The sequence below is a fragment of the Scardinius erythrophthalmus genome (genome assembly GCF_964197995.2).
Source record: "Scardinius erythrophthalmus genome assembly, chromosome: 22".
NCBI lineage: Eukaryota > Metazoa > Chordata > Actinopteri > Cypriniformes > Leuciscidae > Scardinius > Scardinius erythrophthalmus.
Genome location: NC_138242.1, coordinates 4,695,616 through 4,719,506, shown reverse-complemented (window position 1 = coordinate 4,719,506; position 23,891 = coordinate 4,695,616). Strand labels below are relative to the sequence as shown.

General features: G+C 38.8%; 2 protein-coding genes across 5 annotated transcripts in view; one reads left to right on the top strand and one right to left on the bottom strand.

Moving 5' to 3' along the window:
• nck1b (NCK adaptor protein 1b) overlaps nt 1-10,740 on the top strand; it is a 64,437-nt gene extending 53,697 nt beyond the window's left edge. For 2 of the 4 annotated variants that reach the window (XM_081352486.1, XM_081352487.1), the window contains exons 2-4: nt 5,196-5,914; nt 6,382-9,905; nt 10,199-10,740. In XM_081352486.1, coding sequence (XP_081208612.1) covers nt 5,196-5,914; nt 6,382-6,582 — 920 coding nt within the window. In that variant the 3' untranslated portion in view covers nt 6,583-9,905; nt 10,199-10,740. Of the gene's footprint in view, nt 1-5,195; nt 5,915-6,381 lie in introns of all 4 variants that reach the window. The other 2 variants (XM_081352484.1, XM_081352485.1) reach the window with 2 other exon arrangements.
• A 4,529-nt stretch (nt 10,741-15,269) lies between these two features.
• Nucleotides 15,270-22,765, bottom strand: bdh1 (3-hydroxybutyrate dehydrogenase, type 1). The gene is made up of 5 exons (XM_081352488.1): nt 22,504-22,765; nt 21,498-21,608; nt 20,613-20,748; nt 16,403-16,555; nt 15,270-15,858 (listed from the first exon to the last, which is right to left on the bottom strand). Exons 1-5 carry the CDS (start codon nt 22,714-22,716, stop codon nt 15,392-15,394), a joined length of 1,080 nt encoding a protein of 359 aa, XP_081208614.1. The 5' UTR covers nt 22,717-22,765; the 3' UTR covers nt 15,270-15,391.
• Nucleotides 22,766-23,891: the final 1,126 nt, after the last annotated feature.

Genomic DNA, 23,891 nt, shown 5'->3' with positions numbered 1-23,891 from the left:
ACAAGACGAGGGCCGGAAGTGCTGATGGCTTTCTGGAGTGTTCCTGACTAAAACACACATCAGGCTCGGCTGGTTCTGCGTACGTGGATGAGCAGTGACCCCCGTTTGACTCTCTCTCTCTCTCGACAGACCCGCGCTAGCCAAACAAGCACAGATGTGTGACAGAGGCTGTTTAGACCAGCTCGTCATCACAGTACGTGCATCAGAACTGAGCGTCAGCTCTTAGAAAGGGGAATGTCACAAAGCGTTTCACCCCAAAATCAAAAGAAGGAATTAACACAGTGTTATTTGTATACTGGGAAAAAGTATTTTCACTACAGTAATGCAGTATTGAAGACCATATGAATCATAAAATGTACATTTTATATGACGTTAAATACAACCCTTATCAAATCTATAAATTAATACTGTACATTACAACATTATGCGACACCTACCATCTTAAATTATGGATTGTAGACAAAATAATCTCAATCTGAGATTAGGTTGGTTTTTCCCAGTGCCAAACTTTAATTTATTGTGTTTAAAACTTATTTCATTAATTAAATTTTATTATTATATATTGTATTTTGGGATTAAATATTTATATTATATTTTTGTTGTGAAATTTAACGATTTCTAGATCAGTTTTTTGCGTTTTTTAAGCTGTTGTTGAGCATCTGCATGCTTCATTTAGGGAAATGAAAATGATTTTTGAGGTCTGTTCTTTGCAGATAGTTTTTGTTTTATTTGTGCATCGATCGAGCATGTGATGTGCACAGACAGCCTTGAGCTCTGTGGTTTACAGTCACTGTCATTGGAGGCCTTTTGATGTCTTGCCTTTTTTGAGTTGAAAGAACGTCTCGTTTTCCGCTCGGCTTCGAGTCCAGCATTTTAGATTAGAAGTATTAAGTGATTTTCTTTCCTGTTTTCACAGTTTTGCTTGTATCTCCCTCTTTCGTACTCTTGGGTACATTGTCATAAGAATATTTTGTGATTATTTACACAGTATCTCTCTGTCTTGCACAATTTTTGTAGGCAACTATACAACAGCTGTTACTGTACAATGACAAGTATTCGTGAAGTGCCTTGAAGCAACTGTGTAAACACAATGGTGTATGAATATGATAATGGTGTCTTATTCAGTACACATTTCAATATTTAACATCTGATACAATCTCATTTCTATGGTACTACCACAGTTTATGTATGTTTGTCCATTTGACAAGGGTTTCATTGCATTTATTTACTTTGCATAGTTGCAATTTAAAAATCCACCTTTTCATGGCTGTAGGTTGCTTTTAAATGGAGTACAGCCCTATATTGGAGAACAATAGGATGAACTCACCAGAGGAAACAACTAATCCAAGTTGCACTCAGAGGAAAGAAGGGAAGGGAAGTGGATGCAGTCTGTTGGGCGGGTGGAATAGGAGCTTTATATGAATCATACTCTGCTGTGTTTTTACATGTTGAAATGGTTGCCAGTTAGTTGCAGATGGCAGATTTTGCTTAAACTTGATTAAAAAAAAAAAAAACTTTTACAAGTAATATTAGAGAGGAAAATAAAAACACATAGATATATGCACGTTGAGGTATGGCCATGCCAAGTGTGTAGCATCCTCTGTAGGAATCCAGGAACGTTCCTTATCCTGTATTCAGGAAACACACCATGGCTCCATACAATGTGTTTTGTTCTATTAGCAGCACATCCATGGACACATATAGAGACCAGATTATCAGAGCATTGGGTTCGGACAAAGCCTCCTAGCATTATGGTGGCGAGTTTTGTTATTTGACAAGCGTCATTTAGATTTTTATTCAGAATTCAAAATTTCGTTTAGAAAAAAGTACAATTCCAACTATAAAAAAAAAAAAAAAAAAAAAAACATATTCCTAAGTGGGATACATACATGTGATGGTGAAACCTGATTTCACCCTAGTACAACATGTTCTTGGAACAGAATTCCAATTGGCCAATCAGATTTAAGGGACACGTTTACAGTTTCTGTCAAGTTTAGGCTTATAAGCAGGGTTATGTGCTTCTATTCACCTATCATTTTCCATCTGATTTTAGGGATAAGTTATGGGTAGGGATAAGGTTAGGACTACATTTTCAGACAGGAATGTTGTTCCAGGATCAACAAGATATGGAACACGTCTGTCTTGGCAAAATGACGGCGACCCATGTGTGATACAGCCTATTCGGGAAACTGTGTTTGTGTTGATGTGGTTGGTTATTCTCTGAGAGTGTTAGTTAAGAGATTTGAAAAAACTTTGGAAACTCTCCATGTCACCTTTTAAGAGACCATGTAGACTGACTAATCCAATGACTGAGTGGGTGGATTACCTTTCGTCTCGTGAAGCAACATCAATCATATTACGCTCGAGAAAACTACCACCACTGGTCTGAACGTTCACACACCCAAGATCAGTTGCTCGTTTTAACAAGTGAAAACTTGAAATTTCCTTTATAATTCTTGTATGTTTTAGCCTGTATTTGAGTCCAGATTTGCACTTATTCACACTTCTTTATTCAAATTTCTATTTTCTTGAAAGAATTAGATCCCTCAAAAGTGAAAAGTCTTTCCAAACCCCTATAATATTCTTCTATTGAACAGAAAAGCCCTATAAAAAGAGTCCAAACAACTTTTCCCACTATATTTCAAGTCTTGTGAATTCATATATGTTTGTGTGATGAAGATACCCAAATATTTGATGATGATATTACTATTTTAAACTAGCAATGCTCAAACCTTTTATTTACTCTTGATCTTTTCAATGAATTAATTGACCTGGTTCACACAACCTTTCTGAATGATTCCTTTATGAATCGTAATCTAGTTATTTCATTTTTGATGCAAACTATCCCTTTAAGAAATATCTTTTGAATTTGTGGATGATCATGAGTTGACCTTGTGCTGTCAGAAGGTTCACACACCCGTGGTTACGTGCACCAACACGTCCACGCATGGAGCTCTAAATGCTCCAGTTACTATTGCTCTACAACTTCACGTTTACTTCCTGCTCACATTGACCATGCAAATGTCCACCCCCCTCAATCGGACATAGCTTAGGGGCCAGAGGCAAATAGCTTGGTTTGAGATTTCATGTATTTGTAATGCAAATCAGGCAGTAGAGGCATCCGCAAGCACAGAAGAAATTCCTCTGGCCTTGAGCTTTGATAAGCATCTTGCTCTGAGCAAAAGGGGCTCTTGGAAAAGCTTTATGTTCTCACTCAGTTAACCTTTAACCTCTGAGTAAGCATAAAGTAAATTGGGTGATTTCCTTTTAGATTAGTTAAGAGTAGATCCAAGATTTCAGCTGCTTCTCGGTTGTCAAGTTTAGAAAAATCATACCTGTTAAGTATTGCCTACAGGTATATGAAGTTAAAATGGTAAAGGATGAGTTTGCCTCCTTCCCAGATAGATTGATAACAAAATGAATCCTGTGTTTTACCTCTTTTTTGGGGGCTTAGTACCATGTTAATAATAGCATGGCTATTTGGAGATATCCATTTTAAAAACCTCATAAACAGCCTAAGGTGCTGTGGTGGACTTAGTTGGCCCAAATGCTTATCTCCTGGTAAGAATGGCCTGGCCTGATAGTTTTAGGGTGGTTTGTGGTACTTTGAGCAAACCTTCTCAGACCAGCAACCCACATTGAATACATGCTGTAAAACTACCCTTTTGTAATAGCATGGTATTCTTTGAAGAACCATGTACTTTGTATTGTATACAGTACCATAGTATTATCATCTAATACAATAATTTTGTTGCTTCAGTACATTTTTGTAAGGTATCTAAAGAGAACATGTGTTTATCTGTCCTTGGGCCGGTACAAACTTCACTGCCAAGTGGACATTCCTGTATAGCAACACTATTCACAAACCTTTGCCAAACCCGCCAACATGGTCGAAAGGCCTCAGGGTCAGATATTCTCCATTAATCCTGCAGACCGACCCACTTGGCTTGACCTAATGTGGTCGGACAAGCCGAAATCCTCAACGGTATCTGTGAGCCTAACCCTACACTCCCGCACTCATTCCCTCCCCATGGAGGAGGACGATGGGTGTGGTTTTCATTCCAGTGTCTCTTTGCAGTTAATTGTACTTTTCTCTGAATAATAGAGCTAAACCGCACAGCTGTGTCTTGCGAATGAGTGAAACGGGGGAAAATTATAAATATCTTTTCTGAGAATAAATTTCACACATTAGTATCATGGTGGCAATATTTTTTTGCATTGTCATAAAGCAAGCACATTTTGGTTTGCAGAACTGTTCTGTTGCTCTTACATGCCTGTTCACATGGACATAATTGAATAATTTCCATAATCAAGCAGGAAGGCAAAGATGCACGGCTTGTCATATGATTTGTGAGTGGTGAGAACACGATTAGTTGGTTGTGATTGGGTGGTTTCTAAACTGGACCAGCGCCCGTGTTTACTAAGAGAGCACACATTGCTCAAGCAGGCGGGAGCTGATAGCTACTGTACCCCTGTCAGTGTGAAAACACAAGCCTCACTGCACTGTAACATGTGTTTGGACAAGTTCTCCTTTCACTCATGCCCTGCCTGTTGGTGCCTGTATCAAAATACAATGCTCTTTGGTTTCACAGATACAGGGTGTACAGAGTACAGGGCGCGGGGTGATGAAATTACCCCCTGAAGAGATTGTCTCAACTCATTTTTCATTTCCAATCAAGATTTTCCATTGAAAATACCTTTTGTTAAATGTGTTAATTTAAAGTGGTGCAGACAGTTGTGCAGACAATGTCATTAAGCTAATGCATGAGTTTTTGCTCAGGATACAAAAGAACTGATCCAGAACCTAGTCAGTGTGAAACCGAGTCTGGAGTTACACTTGGTTCGCCGTGTTCACAAAGGTTAGCAGTTAAAATTACGCCTCCTTGTTTTGACTACTTTTTAAAGCATTATCTCAGGAATTCTTCATGGAGAAGGCAATCCCAGAATGCAGAAACAAGCTCACTGAAAAAAAAAGTTTTGATTTGCTAGCAATTTAAATGGAATTGGTGATTCATTGCAGTTCCTCTGGGAGTTGCGTTTGTTTGCCCTCTGTTCAACTTTGTCGTATTGCCAATTTCTTGTGGCATTGTTGTAAAAAAAAAAAGCTTTCAGTGGTAAGTAGTTGAGTGCAAAGACAACACCTGTTGTATATTTCGGAAAACCCTTAATTGTACTTCTTTTCTGTATGTATGCAGGGATCGGTAAGGTGAAAAGGAAAACAGGCATGCGTGAAACAGCCTCCAACTCGGACTCGGACTTCAATCCAGACAACAGCGAACGTCTGTATGACCTAAACCTTCCCGCGCTCGTCAAATTCAGCTACGCGGCCGAGCGGGAAGATGAGTTGTCGTTGGTCAAGGGCACAAGGGTCATCGTCATGGAGAAGTGCAGCGATGGCTGGTGGAGGGGAAGCTACAATGGCCGTTCGGGATGGTTCCCATCCAACTACGTGACGGAGGATGCGGATGGATCGGCGAGCAACGACTCCGCTGGCTTGTCGGAGAAGCTGGCTGCGGTTGTTCATAGTGTGAACGGCAACCGAGTGTTGCACACAGTACAGGCACTCTACCCGTTCAGCTCGGGCAACGACGAAGAGCTGAACTTTGAGAAGGGTGAGGTTATGGATGTTGTGGAGAAGCCAGAAAATGACCCGGAGTGGTGGAAGTGTCGCAAATCCGACGGGCAGATGGGACTTGTGCCGAAAAACTACGTGAATGTTCTGCAGGAGTCGCACAACTCGGCCAGCATGGCAGGGCCGCCCACACCTGACTGTGACTACATTGAGCCTTCATCCAGCGGACGCTTCGCTGGCAAGCAGTGGTACTACGGGAAGGTGACGCGCCATCAGGCAGAAGTGGCACTCAACCTGAGGGGCATAGAGGGAGACTTTCTTATTCGGGACAGCGAGTCCTCTGTGAGTAGACTGACATCTTCCTCCTCATATTCTCATGAAGATGCTTAAGTACCATAGTTCAGTCCTCATTTGAGGAAAACACCTTCTCCTTAGTACGTCGAAGGTCAGCGTGACGATTTTGAAATGTTATTTTTAAAGTGGAGAGTTTAGCATTACACCATAAATGTCATAGTTCCTTTTTTAATTTTCAAAAGCATACGCACTTCCTCTGTTTCAAAAGCGTCTTGAGCTACCCATGCATTATGTTTTTGAGTATTATGTTAGCTTAGCAACATGATAAACTGCAAAATCCTTTGGAATCAATTGTGAGTCAATTCTTCCTTGTTTTTTATGAGCTTGTCGATGACGATGCTACCTTAGATCATACCAGCTGTCTTAGTAGTTCACTGTGTTTTGGGACAGAGTAAATAACATGAGAGTCTAAATTAACAATTTCTTCCCTTTCTCTTTATATTTTGTTTTTCTAGCCCAATGACTTTTCAATATCGCTGAAAGCTCAGTCCAAAAACAAGCATTTCAAAGTCCAGCTGAAGGACAACCTGTACTGCATCGGACAGCGCAAGTTTAACACAATGGAGGAGTTGGTGGAACACTACAAAAAGGCGCCCATCTTTACCAGCGAACAGGGCGACAAACTCTACCTGGTCAAGGCTCTGGCTTCCTCCTGATCCCAGTAGAAAGAATATCCAGTTAACAAGGACTACACTTCTAGACAGACTGGGAATATCAAGCATTCCATGAAAGGGAGGTACAGGGAGAGATGGACAATGACACTCCCGTTCATTTGCTCGGAAACTTGCTCATTTCGTTGAGGGACACGCCCAATGTATCAAAATACAGTGTTTAGACCATAGGTGATGCAATGTATTTTGATGTCAACGTGTTAGAATTAAAAACTAGGTCTTTTGTTAATATATTCTTTTCATTAATTTCGAAAATGTATTGTTCATTTGTTCTTGAACTTCCCTGCCAATTTTTTTTAACTGTCCTTTCAAGTGTCTGCTGTTGAAGTCCTCACTGCAGAAGAACTTTGCTCAACGTGTTTCAAAGGTCTCACATACTGTCTGTTAATGCCTGCATTGCCTGAATGACACAGAACTATTGAAATTGACGTAATCTGCTATATTTATTAGGAATCAATTTTCTGCCAAATGCTCAAACAATAAAAGTGAGTTACCACAAGGATTTGCAAGAATATTCAGATTTAGGCATAATCAGATTAAACTTGAACTGCAATCAATAATGGAAGTCTTGCATCTGAATGTTTCCAAACTTATATCAAGCTTATAGTCTCATTTAGGATGACAACAATATTTTTGAGGGGTAAAGTTGCTGAATTTCTACTTCCTTGACAATCGAGGTGCATATTATTGAGGCTTGCCAGCTAGTGCTTAATTTGTTATCCACACATCTTGGAACTGTTAGAATCCATGCTATGCCATAAATATGATGTTTTGATGATAATCTAATTTTCAAGGAGCTTAGCTGTGATTGATGTCTTCTACTAGACATGTATTTGAATGAACCTGGGAGTTTGTGCAAGAGTTGCAGATCTTCATTGGAGCCTGAATTGCAATGCCATGACTAAAGAAGATAAAACTACATTGGTGCACACAAGAGGTCTTTTATCATTCAGTGTTTTACTAATAAAGCTGTCTTTCAAGATCAAAGCCGCAATCCTTTTGATAAAACGAGTGTGACTTTTGTGTAGTTTTTGTTACCGATGGCAATGGCGTTTGCCGTTTGGTTTAAAGCTTAATTAGGTGTTTGACTTTGCTTTGGCACTCAATCGGTGTCTCACTGTCTCAAATGAAGCAGGTATTGTAGCGTAGAAGATGAATGAAGGCAGCATTGTGAGCTCAGGTTTAAGGAAGGATCTGCTTCGCTTGGCGATCAAGATCTGCAGTGCTGCTTCCTTGTAGTTTTCATCAGGTTATGATAAACGGTGAGATATGCTCCATTGAGGATCAGATGTTTTTATGTAAAACTTCGTAGATAAGTACGTTTGGTGGACCAGGCAATGGAAAAGACACTTCCCTGGACACGTCTCTGTTTCAAGTTGGAAAAATGTGGAAGTTTCTTTTCTCAAGACTCACGAGGAGGGTGATGATCTGGGCTCTCCTCCAGGAGACCATCGCTATTACCATGATTACTTCTCCAGCTGTTTGGAGCCGGACTGAGGCAAGAGTTGAGGAATGGGTTTTTTGAGGAGTGTGTGGAAAAATCGCCAAGACATGCAGAGTTTGGTCGAGCGTTTTAGTCTTGGATTTAGTGGAAATGTCAGATGTCTATCAATATGACACTTAGTGTTTAGGAGAGTGGGTCTTGCTTCAGGACAAAGTGATGACTTAACAGTACAAAACATTTTATAATTCAGTTTAGTAGTTTCGTTGATGTTTTTTCCCAAGCAGCCAGACCTTGTTGGATAACATCCCGCAAGACCTTATCAGAACAACCCTGTTACCCAATTTTGGGTTGTGACGTACCAGTTGAGATCCGCTTGTTTTGGATGAGGGATGTCTAGTGTAGTCTTATCACATAGCTTGTGCCTTCATCTCAGTTGTTGGAACCAAAGGTTTGGTGTTCCTCTTCGCTATTCTAAGATGCGCACGTTGTTATTTGAGTATCACTTTGCATGTGCGCAACGCATCCCTGATAAGTGACTAATGTCCACGGACCGTGTCCTGGCCATATAAACATTCCCATTGGGGAACTTTATCATGATTTGCCTCCTGACTGAAGTGACCTTACCATATGGACCTTAGTCAGGTTAAAAGCCAGCTCAGTGGGTTCAACCAAGGGTGTCCAATCCTGCTCCTGAAGGGTCCGCTTTCCTGCAGAGTTTAGCGTCAACACACCTGGAAGTTTCTGGTAATCCTAAAGACTTTGATTAGCTGGTTCAAGAGTGTTTAATTGGGGTTAAAAGTAAATTATGCAAGAAGCTGGATTGAACACCCCTGATTATACCATTGTCTACAATGGTGTTAATCATAAACCTTGCTGAAAAAAACTACATCATTGCTTCACAGTTTTGTTTTAATTTGCTTCAAATTAAATATGGCATTAAAATGATCTAAGGTGAGTAGACCTAGCAAACATGGTTACCTAATAATGTCTGTGCTGGATATGAGTATACCTGTGCGTAATGCTGCTTTCACATGCTATCAGGACTTTACCACTTCCCACTTCTGAAGTCGTGATTACGAGCTTGTCGCATTCAAGTGCTTAGCTGACGGAAAGAACAGGAACCATGGAGGACACCAGGGTTATAAATCGTATTTAAGCCAAAATATTTAGCATCCCATTCATTGACAACCATATAAACATTCACCACCCTATCTGTAGCCGGCTTGCTGACAGTTCTGGAAGTTTTGTCAAATACAGGCTAGCTTTGCTGTGTATGAAACATACAATGCTTCAAATGATTATTCATATATGAACAAATGCACTACTTTAACGACAATAAAAGGTGATGTAGCGATCGTGGAAAAAATGAATAAAGAATAGCAACACTCATTCTTCCCTCCGCCATGTTTGAAGGTTATGACGCCCATCTCTGGAATTATCAAAACCATCCCCGAGTTTCCCAGTGGTAAACACGGCTTGAGAGTGCGTTCATGTTCAATATTTAACTGGGAAACTCATATTTACGATAATTCTGATAGCATGTGAAGGCAGCTTTAAACCGCTAGATACACCGATCAGCTTATGAGGTAGCTAAGAACTGAAAGAGGTGGTTATCAATCATGTAGACCCAACCAGAAAGCTTTGTTTATTTTTTATTTTTTTTCTTTGGGTTGTGACCAAATAACTTGATTGTCCTTTCTTTTGGGAGCATGGTGGTGTTTACTGATTTTGAACAGAACCGTAAAGACTGAAAACTTTATTTGTGTCTGATCTGAATGTTCATGCAAGGTGCATAATAACAAAGCATGGACAATTTTCTATTTTATTTTTACAATGATATATTTAACTCTTGTACTATGTTTTGGCCAATTTAAGTAAAAAAAATGTGGATGAAGTTTCTAAAATAACCTTTTGATTTTTATTTAAGCTTTCAGAAAAATGGATAAATCGAGAAATCAGTGCCCTCATCAACTTAATTTAGTTACAAAATGATGAATTCTGAATTCAATCATCTCTACCGAATTCGAGCATAATAGATTTAGTGGGCTGAATTGACCAGGGGTGCGTTTCCCGAAAGCATCGTTGGCCAACTATGGTCGCAAGTTCCGTCGTTACCAATAGAGTTCAATGGACATTGCGATGAACTTGCGACCATAGTTGGCCAACGATGCAAGATTTAATGAGGAAACTCATTCCGATTATTTGTGTATCCGATTGAAATCTGATCTTAATGATTGACTGTCCACATTGTGTATCGCAACGCTTTGGTTTTCCGGTGTGTAATTTGCAACAACACCGTTTTGTTTCTACAGCGACTCGGCATGTTTCCTATAGCAATGTATGACATGTTTACTTTTTAGGCGTGAGAAAGTCTCACAAACCACGCGAAATCCGATCAGTGCAGTCGGACTGAAACGGATTTCCAGAAATGCGCATGCGCAAAACCACATGAATGTAGTTCGAAGCGGATTCGTAAGCGCCGTTCACACTCGCTAAATATGATCGGATTCCAATCGGATATGCACAGAAATCTGGACTGACAGTCTGAACGAGGCTCCGTTTCCACAGATGGACCCGGAGGTGCTGTGAAAATGAAATGTAGTTGTATGTTCGCTGTCTCCAAGAAAATGATACCATTCCTCTTATGTAATAGGAGTTTATTGATCTGTACAAAGGAAGAAATAAACAACATAAATCAATATTATCATCTCTTTTATGTCATCCAGAGCAGAAAAATATGGCGTGTCAGAATTTTAATGGTTAAAAAGTACATATAAAGGCTTAACAATATGAGTAAATGTCATTCGAAATGTTAACCTGCATGATTTTGGCTTCCACTGCTATGGAAATTAAATTGATGGCATTTGATGAAGACCTGCTGGGAATTATAATGACTTCACTCATGCTGTGCGTGAGACAATTAAGACAAGAAACAATATTCATACTGAAACATTCCAGCTATAGGAAGGGAAAGGACTTGAGAGAGAACAGTAGGGACACCGTGTGATAAATGACTAGCGTATTCATGTAGTTCCCTAAATACAAAAATGTACTCTACATGATTTTGCAACCAAAACCAGTGTAACTCCCTAAAATGTTAGATGCAGATGACCAATAGTGTATTATTAGCTTACATTTGATTGCAACATCAGTTGCATATAAAAATGTAATGGAACTGGAAGCATCATAACTAGTCTTAAGGAATGTAGAGCTACTGAAACTCGCATATTTACTTGTTTTGACATTCGCAGGAAATCAAGCCAGAAAGCCATGCAAACACTGTCATTCCTTATTAGTCACTAACATAATGTCCAAACGAGCAAAGACATTCCTCATTACACCATTTGCTGATACTGTTAGTGTGGATTCGCCTTCTGAAAGAGGCTGATGGCTATAAAGATGCCAGCTCAACTGCGCCCTCCAGTGGCCAACATGAGGCATTACACACATGCTAATACATCACACTAGCTCACATGCTATCCACCCATTTACATTCAGTTTGTAAAATCAGTATTAGTGAATCTCAAATAGTGTTTCTTTTTCTAGTAGATTTTCTTTAGGTGTTTGCGGTACGGAAAGAGTAGCGGTTCGTGATGATTCTCAAATTAATTTCATCGTTTAAAAAAGCGAGTAATCCCAGGCCGAAACCACCACAGCAGTCAATACATGTCTCTTCTTAAAGCCATAATACAATTAAATTAATAAATTGAGCTAGATGTCCATGTTTACAAGCACACTTTTATGGCGTGGTTGTTTCCAGCATTCTGGCTATGTTCAAAATAGCTCACTACTGTTCAGTATGCATTGTTATATGTATATTTTCAGAGAGCAAGTAAAACAGGCTTTATTCCTCACATTTTAACTGTATTAGCCTATATTACATTGTTGTAATATGATCTTGTCACATTAATTCAGTGGCGCCTTCACTTTTATGTTGTGTTTTTAAAATGTTAGGTTTTTTAGTGCACCGTAAAAAAATACTATTTTCCAGCAAGGACACATTAAATTGATCACACAATGTTGCAAAATATTTCTATTTCAAATAATTAAATAATCCAGAAATAAAAGTATCATGGTTTACACAAAAATATGAAGCAGCACAACTGTTTCTTGAGCATCAAATCATCATATTAGAGTGATTTCTGAAGGGTCATGTGACACTGAAGACTGGAGTAGTGATGATGAACATCCAGCTTTGATCACAGGAATACATTACACTTTACTGTATATTCAACTTTTTGTGTATACATGAATATGTATTCACACACGGCAGCAACAGTAAGAACAGTGTGTTAGTGTGCTATTTTAAACACAGCCAGTCTTTAAACACCCTCACCTGCAAAGGACATCATTTTATTGTACAGCAGAAGTATGCAATTTGGGATTGTGCATACGAACACACGATTAATTTCAACATTCAAAAGTTTATTCATAGATGTGGATGGCCCACATGATCTCATATCTCATAATCACAAGATCCAGATTCTTGGAAGGGAAGGGAATATGTCTCGACCTGTAACCCTTTCAAACACACTCCTGCCACTTCTCCCAGCCCTCACACACACTCCTGCCACTTCTCCCCAGCCCTCACACACACTCCTGCCACTTCTCCCAGCCCTCACACACACTCCTGCCACTTCTCCCCAGCCCTCACACACACTCCTGCCACATCTCCAGTCCACCGGGACGCTTCACTGCCTCTGGTTATCTGTGATCGTTCGCTACACATGTCTGCACGACCAGATCAAAATACTGTAAAGTGTTCACATTTGTGAAATATTAAAATATGATAAAGTGAATCAAAGTGCATACATTTAAACTGTTAAATGTTTTCATTAAAACATGAATATCTGGGGCAAAATAATGTTGATTCGTCTGAAGTTGACCTTATTTCCTGTATAGGCCGTACATGGCGCCTGTAGTTTAGTTGTATTTTACCCAGAATACTCCTCTAAAGTGCCCCTATTGTGCTATTTTAAAGGTTCCCGTTGTTGAACTCTCCAACAACAGGTTTACATTCATCCCAGGTCAAAAAACACTTTCATTTTCTTATAATCTACATTGCAGCATCAGCTCTTTTAACAGTGCCTGAAGCGGACTCACTAAACCCCTCCTCTCCGAGAGCCTACTCTGCTCTGATTGGTCAGAAGACCCAGTCTGTTGTGATTGGTCTACTCTGCTCTGATTGGTCAGAAGACCCAGTCTGTTGTGATTGGTCTACTCTGCTCTGATTGGTCAGAAGACCCAGTCTGTTGTGATTGGTATACTCTGCTCTGATTGGTCAGATGGCCCAGTCTGTTGTGATTGGTCTACTCTGCTCTGATTGGTCAGATGGCCCAGTCTGTTGTGATTGGTGTACTCTGCTCTGATTGGTCAGAAGACCCAGTCTGTTGTGATTGGTCTACTCTGCTCTGATTGGTCAGAAGACCCAGTCTGTTGTGATTGGTCTACTCTGCTCTGATTGGTCAGATGGTCCAGTCTGTTGTGATTGGTGTACTCTGCTCTGATTGGTCAGAAGACCCAATCTGTTGTGATTGGTCTACTCTGCTCTGATTGGTCAGATGGTCCAGTCTGTTGTGATTGGTGTACTCTGCTCTGATTGGTCAGAAGACCCAACCTGTTGTGATTGGTCTACTCTGCTCTGATTGGTCAGAAGACCCAATCTGTTGTGATTGGTCTACTCTGCTCTGATTGGTCAGATGGTCCAGTCTGTTGTGATTGGTCTACTCAGCTCTGATTGGTCAGATGGCCCAGTCTGTTGTGATTGGTCTACTCTGCTCTGATTGGTCAGATGGCCCAGTCTGTTGTGATTGGTCTACTCTGCTCTGATTGGTCAGAAGACCCAGTCTGTTGTGATTGGTCTACTCTGCTCTGATTGGTCAGAAGACCCAGTCTGTTGTAATTGGTCTACTCTGCTCTGATTGGTCAGATGGCCCAGTCAGTTGTGATTGGTCTACTCTGCTCTGATTGGTCAGAAGACCCAGTCTGTTGTGATTGGTCTACTCTGCTCTGATTGGTCAGATGGCCCAGTCAGTTGTGATTGGTCTACTCTGCTCTGATTGGTCAGATGGTCCAGTCTGTTATGATTGGTCTACTCTGCTCTGATTGGTCAGAAGACCCAATCTGTTGTGATTGGTCTACTCTGCTCTGATTGGTCAGATGGTCCAGTCTGTTGTGATTGGTCTACTCTGCTCTGATTGGTCAGATGGCCCAGTCTGTTGTGATTGGTCTACTCTGCTCTGATTGGTCAGATGGCCCAGTCTGTTGTGATTGGTCTACTCTGCTCTGATTGGTCAGAAGACCCAGTCTGTTGTGATTGGTCTACTCTGCTCTGATTGGTCAGAAGACCCAGTCTGTTGTAATTGGTCTACTCTGCTCTGATTGGTCAGATGGCCCAGTCTGTTGTGATTGGTCTACTCTGCTCTGATTGGTCAGATGGCCCAGTCTGTTGTGATTGGTCTACTCTGCTCTGATTGGTCAGAAGACCCAGTCTGTTGTGATTGGTCTACTCTGCTCTGATTGGTCAGAAGACCCAGTCTGTTGTAATTGGTCTACTCTGCTCTGATTGGTCAGATGGCCCAGTCTGTTGTGATTGGTCTACTCTGCTCTGATTGGTCAGATGGCCCAGTCTGTTGTGATTGGTCTACTCTGCTCTGATTGGTCAGATGGCCCAGTCTGTTGTGATTGGCCTACTCTGCTCTGATTGGTCGGATGGCCCAGTCTGTTGTGATTGGTCGACTGCTTACAGCACGTTGGAAAGCAAATTTCAGCTCTGCATCTTCCCCAGCACTTGAACACAGTGATACGAACAGTAACAATGCCGTTGATTTTTCCGTATCAATTCCTGCACGAGTCCTCATCCTTTGGAAGTGCAGCAAAGTAGATTTGTGCAGAAAAAAACATTTTCTTGACATGAACCAAACTCTTCCAGTCTCAGCTACAACTGCAGTGTTAAAGGGTCAAAGTAGATGTTGTTCACAGGCAGCCAATGGGCATTATGCAAATTTGTTACATTGCTACGTAGATTCCAGCAGGAAGTAATTAAGAATTACTGACGACTCGTTTCAGGCAGTTCAGAATCGCTTCTTTCTTTTGGGAGACAATAACTCCATTAATCTGCACTCTGATCTTTGAAACTTTGGAGACCTTTTACATTCAAAAACTGCTGTATTACACACTGCATGAAAGGTAATAACTGAAAGAAAATCATAATAGGGGCACTTTAAGATTTGTGTGATTCTTTTGTTTTTTAATTAAAGTTGTATACTGATTCGACTGCACCATTATGGCATATGTTAACAATCCATTGATGAACCATTGATGAACCAACTGATGGAAGTTGGCATCTCATCAGAAGTAGAGTCTGTCTGAGATGGCCGCTGGAAAGTGGGTCATTATTTGCATGCGAATCCACCAGTGCGGTTCCATAGGGTTGTACCGTCTGTATGGCCGTTTGGACATGATGGCATCCGTGATGTCGTCTAGAACCGGCTCGACTTCTCGCTGGCCGCTGTTGCAGTAGGAGCGCATAAGAGCCATGTACTGCTCAAAGTGAGCTTTCCCATAGTCCTCCTGGACACCAGGGGGCGCCTCCTTCCACAGCTTCTCTGCTGTTGTCGTGACTATGTCACGTGTTAGGATGCCCGTGGCCACGATAAAGTTTCCGGGCTCAATGACGGAAACATTGACGCCCCAAGCCTTCATTTCATACCTGAGACAGTCAGAAAAAGCCTCAACTCCGTATTTGGAAACACAGTAAGGGGATCGGAGAGCGTTTCCCATTCTGCCGTACATGCTAGCGATGTTCACCACACGACCTGTGACCAAAAGACAAAAAAAGTGAGGAGCGGTGCAGAGGACTACACAATTTCAATTTAAATAACTGTTTTCAAATATGTTAACTCTTTCCTTGCCATTGACGAAAATTTTCGGCTTTCCGTGTTTTCACTTTTATACACTAGGGGGCGCTATTACACATCTTCTGAAAGAGTACAGAATCTCCTGATCAAAAAAATGATCAAAAATGCTGGTGGGGAAAGAGTTAATATGTAATTTATTCCTGTGATGAAAGCTGAATTTTTAGCATCCTTACAACAATTAAAAATGATAAAAATTCACTGAAAATGTTGGATCGCAAAAAAAAAAAAAAAAAAACACAAAAGTGTTTGTCAGGCCACACACCCCAAAGTCCATTTGCTTTAATCATTGATCCATTCAGATCCAAACATTCCTTTAATTCAGGGAAACATTAACAGAAACAAAAACATTAACATTCCTATGCAACTTTTGAGTTAATCTGAGCCAAATAACATATTCTCTTGATTAAAACGAATGCCCGGCGTTCTCATAGGTTTACTGCACCTTTAGCCCTGCGGATGAGAGGCAGAAAGGCTTTGGTGACTCTGATGGTTCCCCACAGGTTGACCTCTGACACCTGCCTGTACGTGTCCATGCTCGTGAACTCCACCTCACCGAACGTGGAGATGCCAGCATTGTTCACCACAGCCCACAGACCTGCACACACACACACACACACACACACACACACACACACACACACACACACACACACACACACACACACACACACACACACACACACACACACACACACACACACTCAAGCTCAGGCTTGTGTAACTCAGATGAGCAGACATCCTGAACACATTCAGACAGTTGTGAAAAATATATATATACACACTGGAAGTCAGAAGTTTGGAATAATCAAGATTTTTAAGATATTTTGGTTTTTGAAAGAAGTCTCTTTTGCTCACAAAGGCAAAATTTGATAAAAATACAGTAAAAAAGTTATATTGTGAAATCTTATAATTTAAAATAACTGTTTTCTATGTGAATATAGAGTCAAATGTAATTTATTCCTGTGATCGAAGCTGAATTTTCAGCATCATAACTCCAGTCATTTATGATTATTATCAATGTTGAAAACACTTAGGCTGCTTCATATTTAAACTATGAAACACTTCCATCAAAGAGTTTGGGGTAATTTTAAATTGAAATTAATATGTGTATTCTGCAAGGATGCATTACATTGATTCAAGTGACAAATACATTTATAATGTTACAAAAGATTTCTCTTTCAAATAAATGCTGTTCTTTTGAACCTTCTATTAATCAGAGAATCCTGTAGAAAAATAGAAAAGTTATTTTCAAATGTAATTATATTTCACGCTATTTCTGTTTTTTACTGTATGTTTGATCATATAAACGCAGTCTTGGTGAGCAGAAGAAAACATTGAAAAAACGTAATTATTCCAAGCTTTTGATCACCAGTGTAAAAATGTTTTTTTTTTTGCCTGCCATATTGAACTGTTAGATCTAATAGCTTATGAAAACAAATATACTCACTTTTGAAAATCTGAAAAATATTTTCATTGTCGATCATCTTAAAAACATTACAAGTAGAAATCAGCTGACAGCAGGTTTTATTCTGTGGTGGGTTTAATTATCAATGTTAGAGCAATAAAAAAAGACTAATAAATCTGATTTATTAGGATTTTTATTTTATTTTGACAATCTTCTTCACTGCGGATCTTTCCATATCTTTCTGATATTTCCATATTTCCTCTGCACTGCCATCTGTCGTTTGACTCTCTGAGTCTACACAGCCGTAGATGGTGTGTGTGTGGTGGGGGTGTGGCACAGTGATTGACAGCAGGGGGCGGAGTCATTATTCTCTCTAATCAAATGAGGTTTAATAGTCCATAGCACCCTTCAGATTAATGGCTGGTAATCACTCTTCACATGTGCTATAAACCATATGACTAGATCCATGAGCTAAAAATCAGACACATATAAAAAATAACGAGCAGCATATGTTTCCTTGAAATTATGGCATATCACTATAAAACAGTTGACTAGTTTACAAAGCACATTAATTTTCACTAACATAATAAACTCAAAACTGAAGCTGATCCTTGTGTTTCTCCTTGATTTAAACACTTGAATATGATGAAATAAATCATATTTAAACTGAAGACACTTATAAACTGATCACTGAAGGATCAGGTGCAGTTGTGTGTTTGATGTGTGTGTGTGTGTGTTCTTGTATATGCGGTTTATGACGACATAAGTGTGTATAATGACATGGGTATTACACTTCCTGTGTCATCATTAACCAAACGGCTTACGCCGTTGACACATTTAACGACCAGCTGAAACACTGTAAGACTGAAATGAACACACTTACAGACTGTTTCCATCGACTGGAGACTGAACGCAACTGTCTCTGACTCAGTGGACTCAGTGTGTTTGGGCATGATCAGTCATAAGTATCAAATTACATTCATAATCAGCCTTACAGTCGTTAAGTGTGTCCCTGGCTTTAAAAAAAAAAAAAAAAACCTGCTACACTTTTTTTTTTTTTTTGCAGAACGTTTTCTGTGATGCGCAGGTTTAGGGGTAGGGTTAGAGTAAGGGGAGCAAATATACAGTTTGTACAGTGTAAAAATCACTATGTCTATGGAAAGTCTACATAAAACATGAAAATGTGTGTGTGCACACTTGACGGTAAACGATTAAACTAACCCACTTGACGGTAAACGATTAAACAAATCCACGGTAAACGATTAAACAAACCCACTTGACGGTAAACGATTAAACAAACCCACTAGACGGTAAACGATTAAACAAATCCACGGTAAACGATTAAACAAACCCACTTGACGGTAAACGATTAAACAAACCCACTTGATGGTAAACGATTAAACAAATCCACGGTAAACGATTAAACAAACCCACTTGACGGTAAACGATTAAACAAATCCACGGTAAACGATTAAACAAACCCACTATACGGTAAACGATTAAACAAATCCACGGTAAACGATTAAACAAACCCACTTGACGGTAATCGATTAAACAAACCCACTTGACGGTAAACGATTAAACAAACCCACTTGACGGTAAACGATTAAACAAACCCACTTGACGGTAAACGATTAAACAAACCCACTTGACGGTAAACGATTAAACAAACCCACTTGACGGTAAACGATTAAACCCACTAGATGGTAAACGATTAAACAAACCCACTTGATGGTAAACGATTTGATTAGTTGATGCAATGTTTTCCCATTTCAGTCAGTCTTTAGAAATCAGAATGATTTTGTATGATGTGTTCAAAATTATTGTGTTAAATACATGTAAATCATATCTAAACTTTTGCATCTCTATTTTGTAACATCTTTTTTTTTAATCGTTTACCGTCTAGTGGGTTTCTTTAATCGTTTACCGTGGATTTGTTTAATCGTTTACCGTGGATTTGTTTAATCGTTTACCGTGGATTTGTTTAATCGTTTATCGTTTACCATCAAGTGGGTTTGTTTAATCGTTTACTGTGGGTTTGTTTAATCGTTTACCGTCAAGTGGGTTTGTTTAATAGTTTACCGTCTAGTGGGTTTGTTGAATCGTTTACCGTGGATTTGTTTAATCGTTTACCGTGGATTTGTTGAATCGTTTACCGTGGATTTGTTTAATCGTTTACCGTCAAGTGGGTTTGTTTAATCGTTTACCGTCAAGTGGGTTTGTTTAATCGTTTACCGTGGATTTGTTTAATCGCTTACCGTGGATTTGTTTAATCGTTTACCGTGGATTTGTTTAATCGTTTACCGTCAAGTGGGTTTGTTTAATCGTTTACCGTCTAGTGGGTTTGTTTAATCGTTTACCGTCTAGTGGGTTTGTTTAATCGATTACCGTCAAGTGGGTTTGTTTAATCGTTTACCGTGGGTTTGTTTAATCGTTTACCGTGGATTTGTTTAATTGTTTACCGTGGATTTGTTTAATCGTTTACCGTCAAGTGGGTTTGTTTAATCGTTTACCGTGGATTTGTTTAATCGTTTACCGTCAAGTGGGTTTGTTTAATTGTTTACCGTGGATTTGTTTAATCGTTTACCGTCAAGTGGGTTTGTTTAATCGTTTACCGTGGATTTGTTTAATCGTTTACCGTCAAGTGGGTTTGTTTAATCGTTTACCGTCAAGTGGGTTTGTTTAATCGATTACCGTCAAGTGGGTTTGTTTAATCGTTTACCGTATAGTGGGTTTGTTTAATCGTTTACCGTGGATTTGTTTAATCGTTTACCGTCAAGTGGGTTTGTTTAATCGTTTACCGTGGATTTGTTTAATCGTTTACCATCAAGTGGGTTTGTTTAATCGTTTACCATCTAGTGGGTTTATTTAATCGTTTACCGTCAAGTGGGTTTGTTTAATCGTTTACCGTATAGTGGGTTTGTTTAATCGTTTACCGTGGATTTGTTTAATCGTTTACCGTCAAGTGGGTTTGTTTAATCGTTTACCGTGGATTTGTTTAATTGTTTACCATCAAGTGGGTTTGTTTAATCGTTTACCATCTAGTGGGTTTATTTAATCGTTTACCGTCAAGTGGGTTTGTTTAAACCCGTCAAGTGGGTTTGTTTAATCGTTTACCGTTTAATCGTTTGTTTAATCGTTTTAAAGCTAAATCAAATTAAATACAAAATGATGTCCCTATTTTTCATCAGTATTGTCTGGTTCTCTGAAATGACCTTTGAACTCATCATCCACAACCAACCCTCACCTTTCTCCGAGTCTTCCAGGTTGTCAGTGACGAACTGAAGCGCCTGAGAGACTTGCTCCTCACTGCAGACGTCCAGCTGGACGACCTTTAACCTCTCCGAATGAACTCGCTCCAGATCCTGCGCACCTTCTCCATCCTTATTACACACACACACACACACACACACACACACACACACACACACACACACACACACACACACACACACACACACACACACACACACACACACACACACACACACACACACAATAAACCAGCATGACGTTACATACGCTGCAGGCTGCGCCATTACAATGTACACTCTGAATCAACATTTTTCTAAATGTCATAATCATTTGTTAACAAACAAGTATTCATTACTTCAATGAGCTCATTGTTTCTGCATTAAATTATTAGTTTAAATTAATACCTTTTTCACTAACTGTGATTTAGTATATGTACATTTCTGAAATACATAACTTAGACAGTTACGTCTGATAACAGATCACTCTAAATTGTAATGTGGACTCATGCATTTACTGTAAAGCTGCATTGAAATGATGTGTGTTGTGAAAAGCGCAATACAAATGTGTGAATTGAAACACAGTAAGTACATGCTTATGTCATATATAAAACATTTAGATTGAGTTTCCAGCCACAAATAACAATATCATAATAATATATATAAATAACCGTGATATGAAAAGTTGGTCATACTGCTAGAATTATGAAAAGGTTTCACACAGAAGTGTGTTGCCACTATGTAAGAATGATTCGCAAGAATCTTGTGAAATATATTTCATCATCTTGACTTTATGCCAACGGTATATTTCTGATTATTTATCAACTGACGTACACACACACACATACACACACACATCGCAGGAATAGTTGAACCATTACCTTAAACAAACAACCTGCAAACACAGTGAAGCCGAGCTTGTGTAAGTGCTTAGCCAAGGCGAATCCAAACCCAGAGTCACAGCCAGTCACCAGCACGGCTTTCCCTTCAGCCTAATGAGGAAATATTATACAATATTACTTTCATAAAGCCACAGCATTATTGTGCAACTGCAACTGAGTGTGCCAACAATCCCCTGGCCCAGTGAGAGAGAAACCAACACCTCATCTGAGCGCAGATTCATATCATTTCCCACTAAATCAGTGGTTTTCAAACTGTGATCAGCTGATCTGAAATCAGTCATGAATAAAATAACCGGCTTTAGTTTAAAAGATAAATCAACTCAAATTATTGTGTTAACATACATTAGGATATATATATATATATATATATATATATATATATATATATATATATATATTATTTATTTTATATTAGCTAAAATTAATTTCAATAAAATAATTAATAATAACAACAAAACATTATTTTTTATATAATTATGTTATACAATATAACAAAACAACATAAAACATAATATAACATTTATAATTACATTATTTCTTCATAATTTTTACATTACCTAAAATATATATATTTTAAACTGTCCCTAAGATTACAAATATACACACACACACACACACACACACACACTGCATGCATTTTTATAGTTGATATCTCTATCATTCATTCACACTATCGAGGCTGAAATGAAAAGAATAAATACTAAAAATATTAAATTATGCATTTACATTGTATATATATATATATATAGCGTGCACTGAGACCTATTTTTATAGCTGATGGATTAACTACATAAAAAAAAAACTAAATAAATAACAAGCAAAGATACATAATTATCAATATATTTTATGGCATGTGTTGCATAATGTAGACTACCATTTATACCACACATGCAGTGCATACATCTCTATATCACATACTATATAACAGCAGCATTGATTCCAGTGTGAGTTTACCTGTACTATAGTGTAGTGTAGTGTACTGTACCGTCAGTGTCCCGCGGGGGAGTCGAGGCACGGCCACGTACAGCACGAACAGCGCGTACACCAGCACTATGCACTCGGTGACGCTGGTCTCCGGGAACCCGCAGGCCCGCGCGCACAGGTTGAGCACTGACGGCAGGCCGAAGCCGAGGACGAGCGTGAGGAACACCGAGAAGAAGACGAGCAGCGCCACTCTCAGCATCCGCAGAGCCGCCATCTTGACCAGCACTGCTCACTGTTCACTGCTCACACACTGCTCTGGCGGAGGAGGCGGGCCGTGGACGCACAGTTTATGAATTATGCAAATATACGCAAATTACAGTATCTTTACCTATTCAAAACTTGAGCGAATACGGTTAAGGGGCGGTGCCACAGGCATACATTATGATAATATTCCGTTTTATTATTCGGCTACCAAACTTCTGTCAACAAACTAATGAATACAAAACAACAGGCAAGCAGTAGGTCAAAAGTTTAGAAACATTGTATATTTTTTATGTTTTTGAAAGAAGTCTCTCAAAAACAATAATATTGTGAAATATTATTACAATTTAAAATAATGGTTTTCTATTTAAACTTTGAAATATAATTTATTTCTGTGCCGCAAAGCTGGATTTTCAGCATCATTACTCCAGTCTTCAGTGTCACATAATCCTTCAGAAATCATTTTAAAATGCTGATTTATTGTCAATCAGTGTTGGAAACAGTTCTGCTTAATATTTATGTATAACCTGTGATACTTTTTTTTCAGGATTCTTCGATGATTAAAAAGTAAAAAAAAAAAAGAACAACAAATTTTGTCACAATATACATTACAGTTCAAAAGATTGGGGTCAGTAATTTTTTTCTTTCTTTTTTTGAAAGAAATAATACTTTTATTCAGCAAAGATGTGTTAAATTGATAAAAAGTGATAATATTTTCTAATAATATAAATCTTTACTATTTTGAATAAATGCTGTTCTTTTAACTTATTATTAAAAAAGATTATATTAGATAAACTTACAATTTTAAAGTATATTAAAAAAGAAAATCATTATTTTAAATTGTAATAATATTTCACAATATTACAGTTTTTCTGTATTTTTTATCAAATAATGCAGGATTGATGAGCATCACACACACACACACACACACACACACACACACACACACATATATATATATATATATATATATATCAATGTATTTAATGATAATGATTATATTACCGTAACCCAAAAGTGAACAATGTTTCAGTGAAGCATATTTTAAATGGTCCATTGTTAATTCAAAATAATAATAAAATATTTATGTATTTATAGTCTATAATTTTGTTTATTGTTTTAGTAGGCTACAGTAAACTGCAACCACTGTTCTCAATACTTCGATATGGGTGACGTTTGCTGTTTCTT

Coding starts and splice junctions, on each gene's coding strand:
- bdh1 (XM_081352488.1), bottom strand. CDS start 22,716: ATGGCGGCTCTGCGGATGCTGAGAGTGGCGCTGCTCGTCTTCTTCTCG. Junction 21,609..22,503: donor TCCCCCGCGGGACACTGACG/GTACAGTACACT, acceptor TTTCCTCATTAG/GCTGAAGGGAAAGCCGTGCT. Junction 20,749..21,497: donor TTGCAGGTTGTTTGTTTAAG/GTAATGGTTCAA, acceptor GTGTGTAATAAG/GATGGAGAAGGTGCGCAGGA.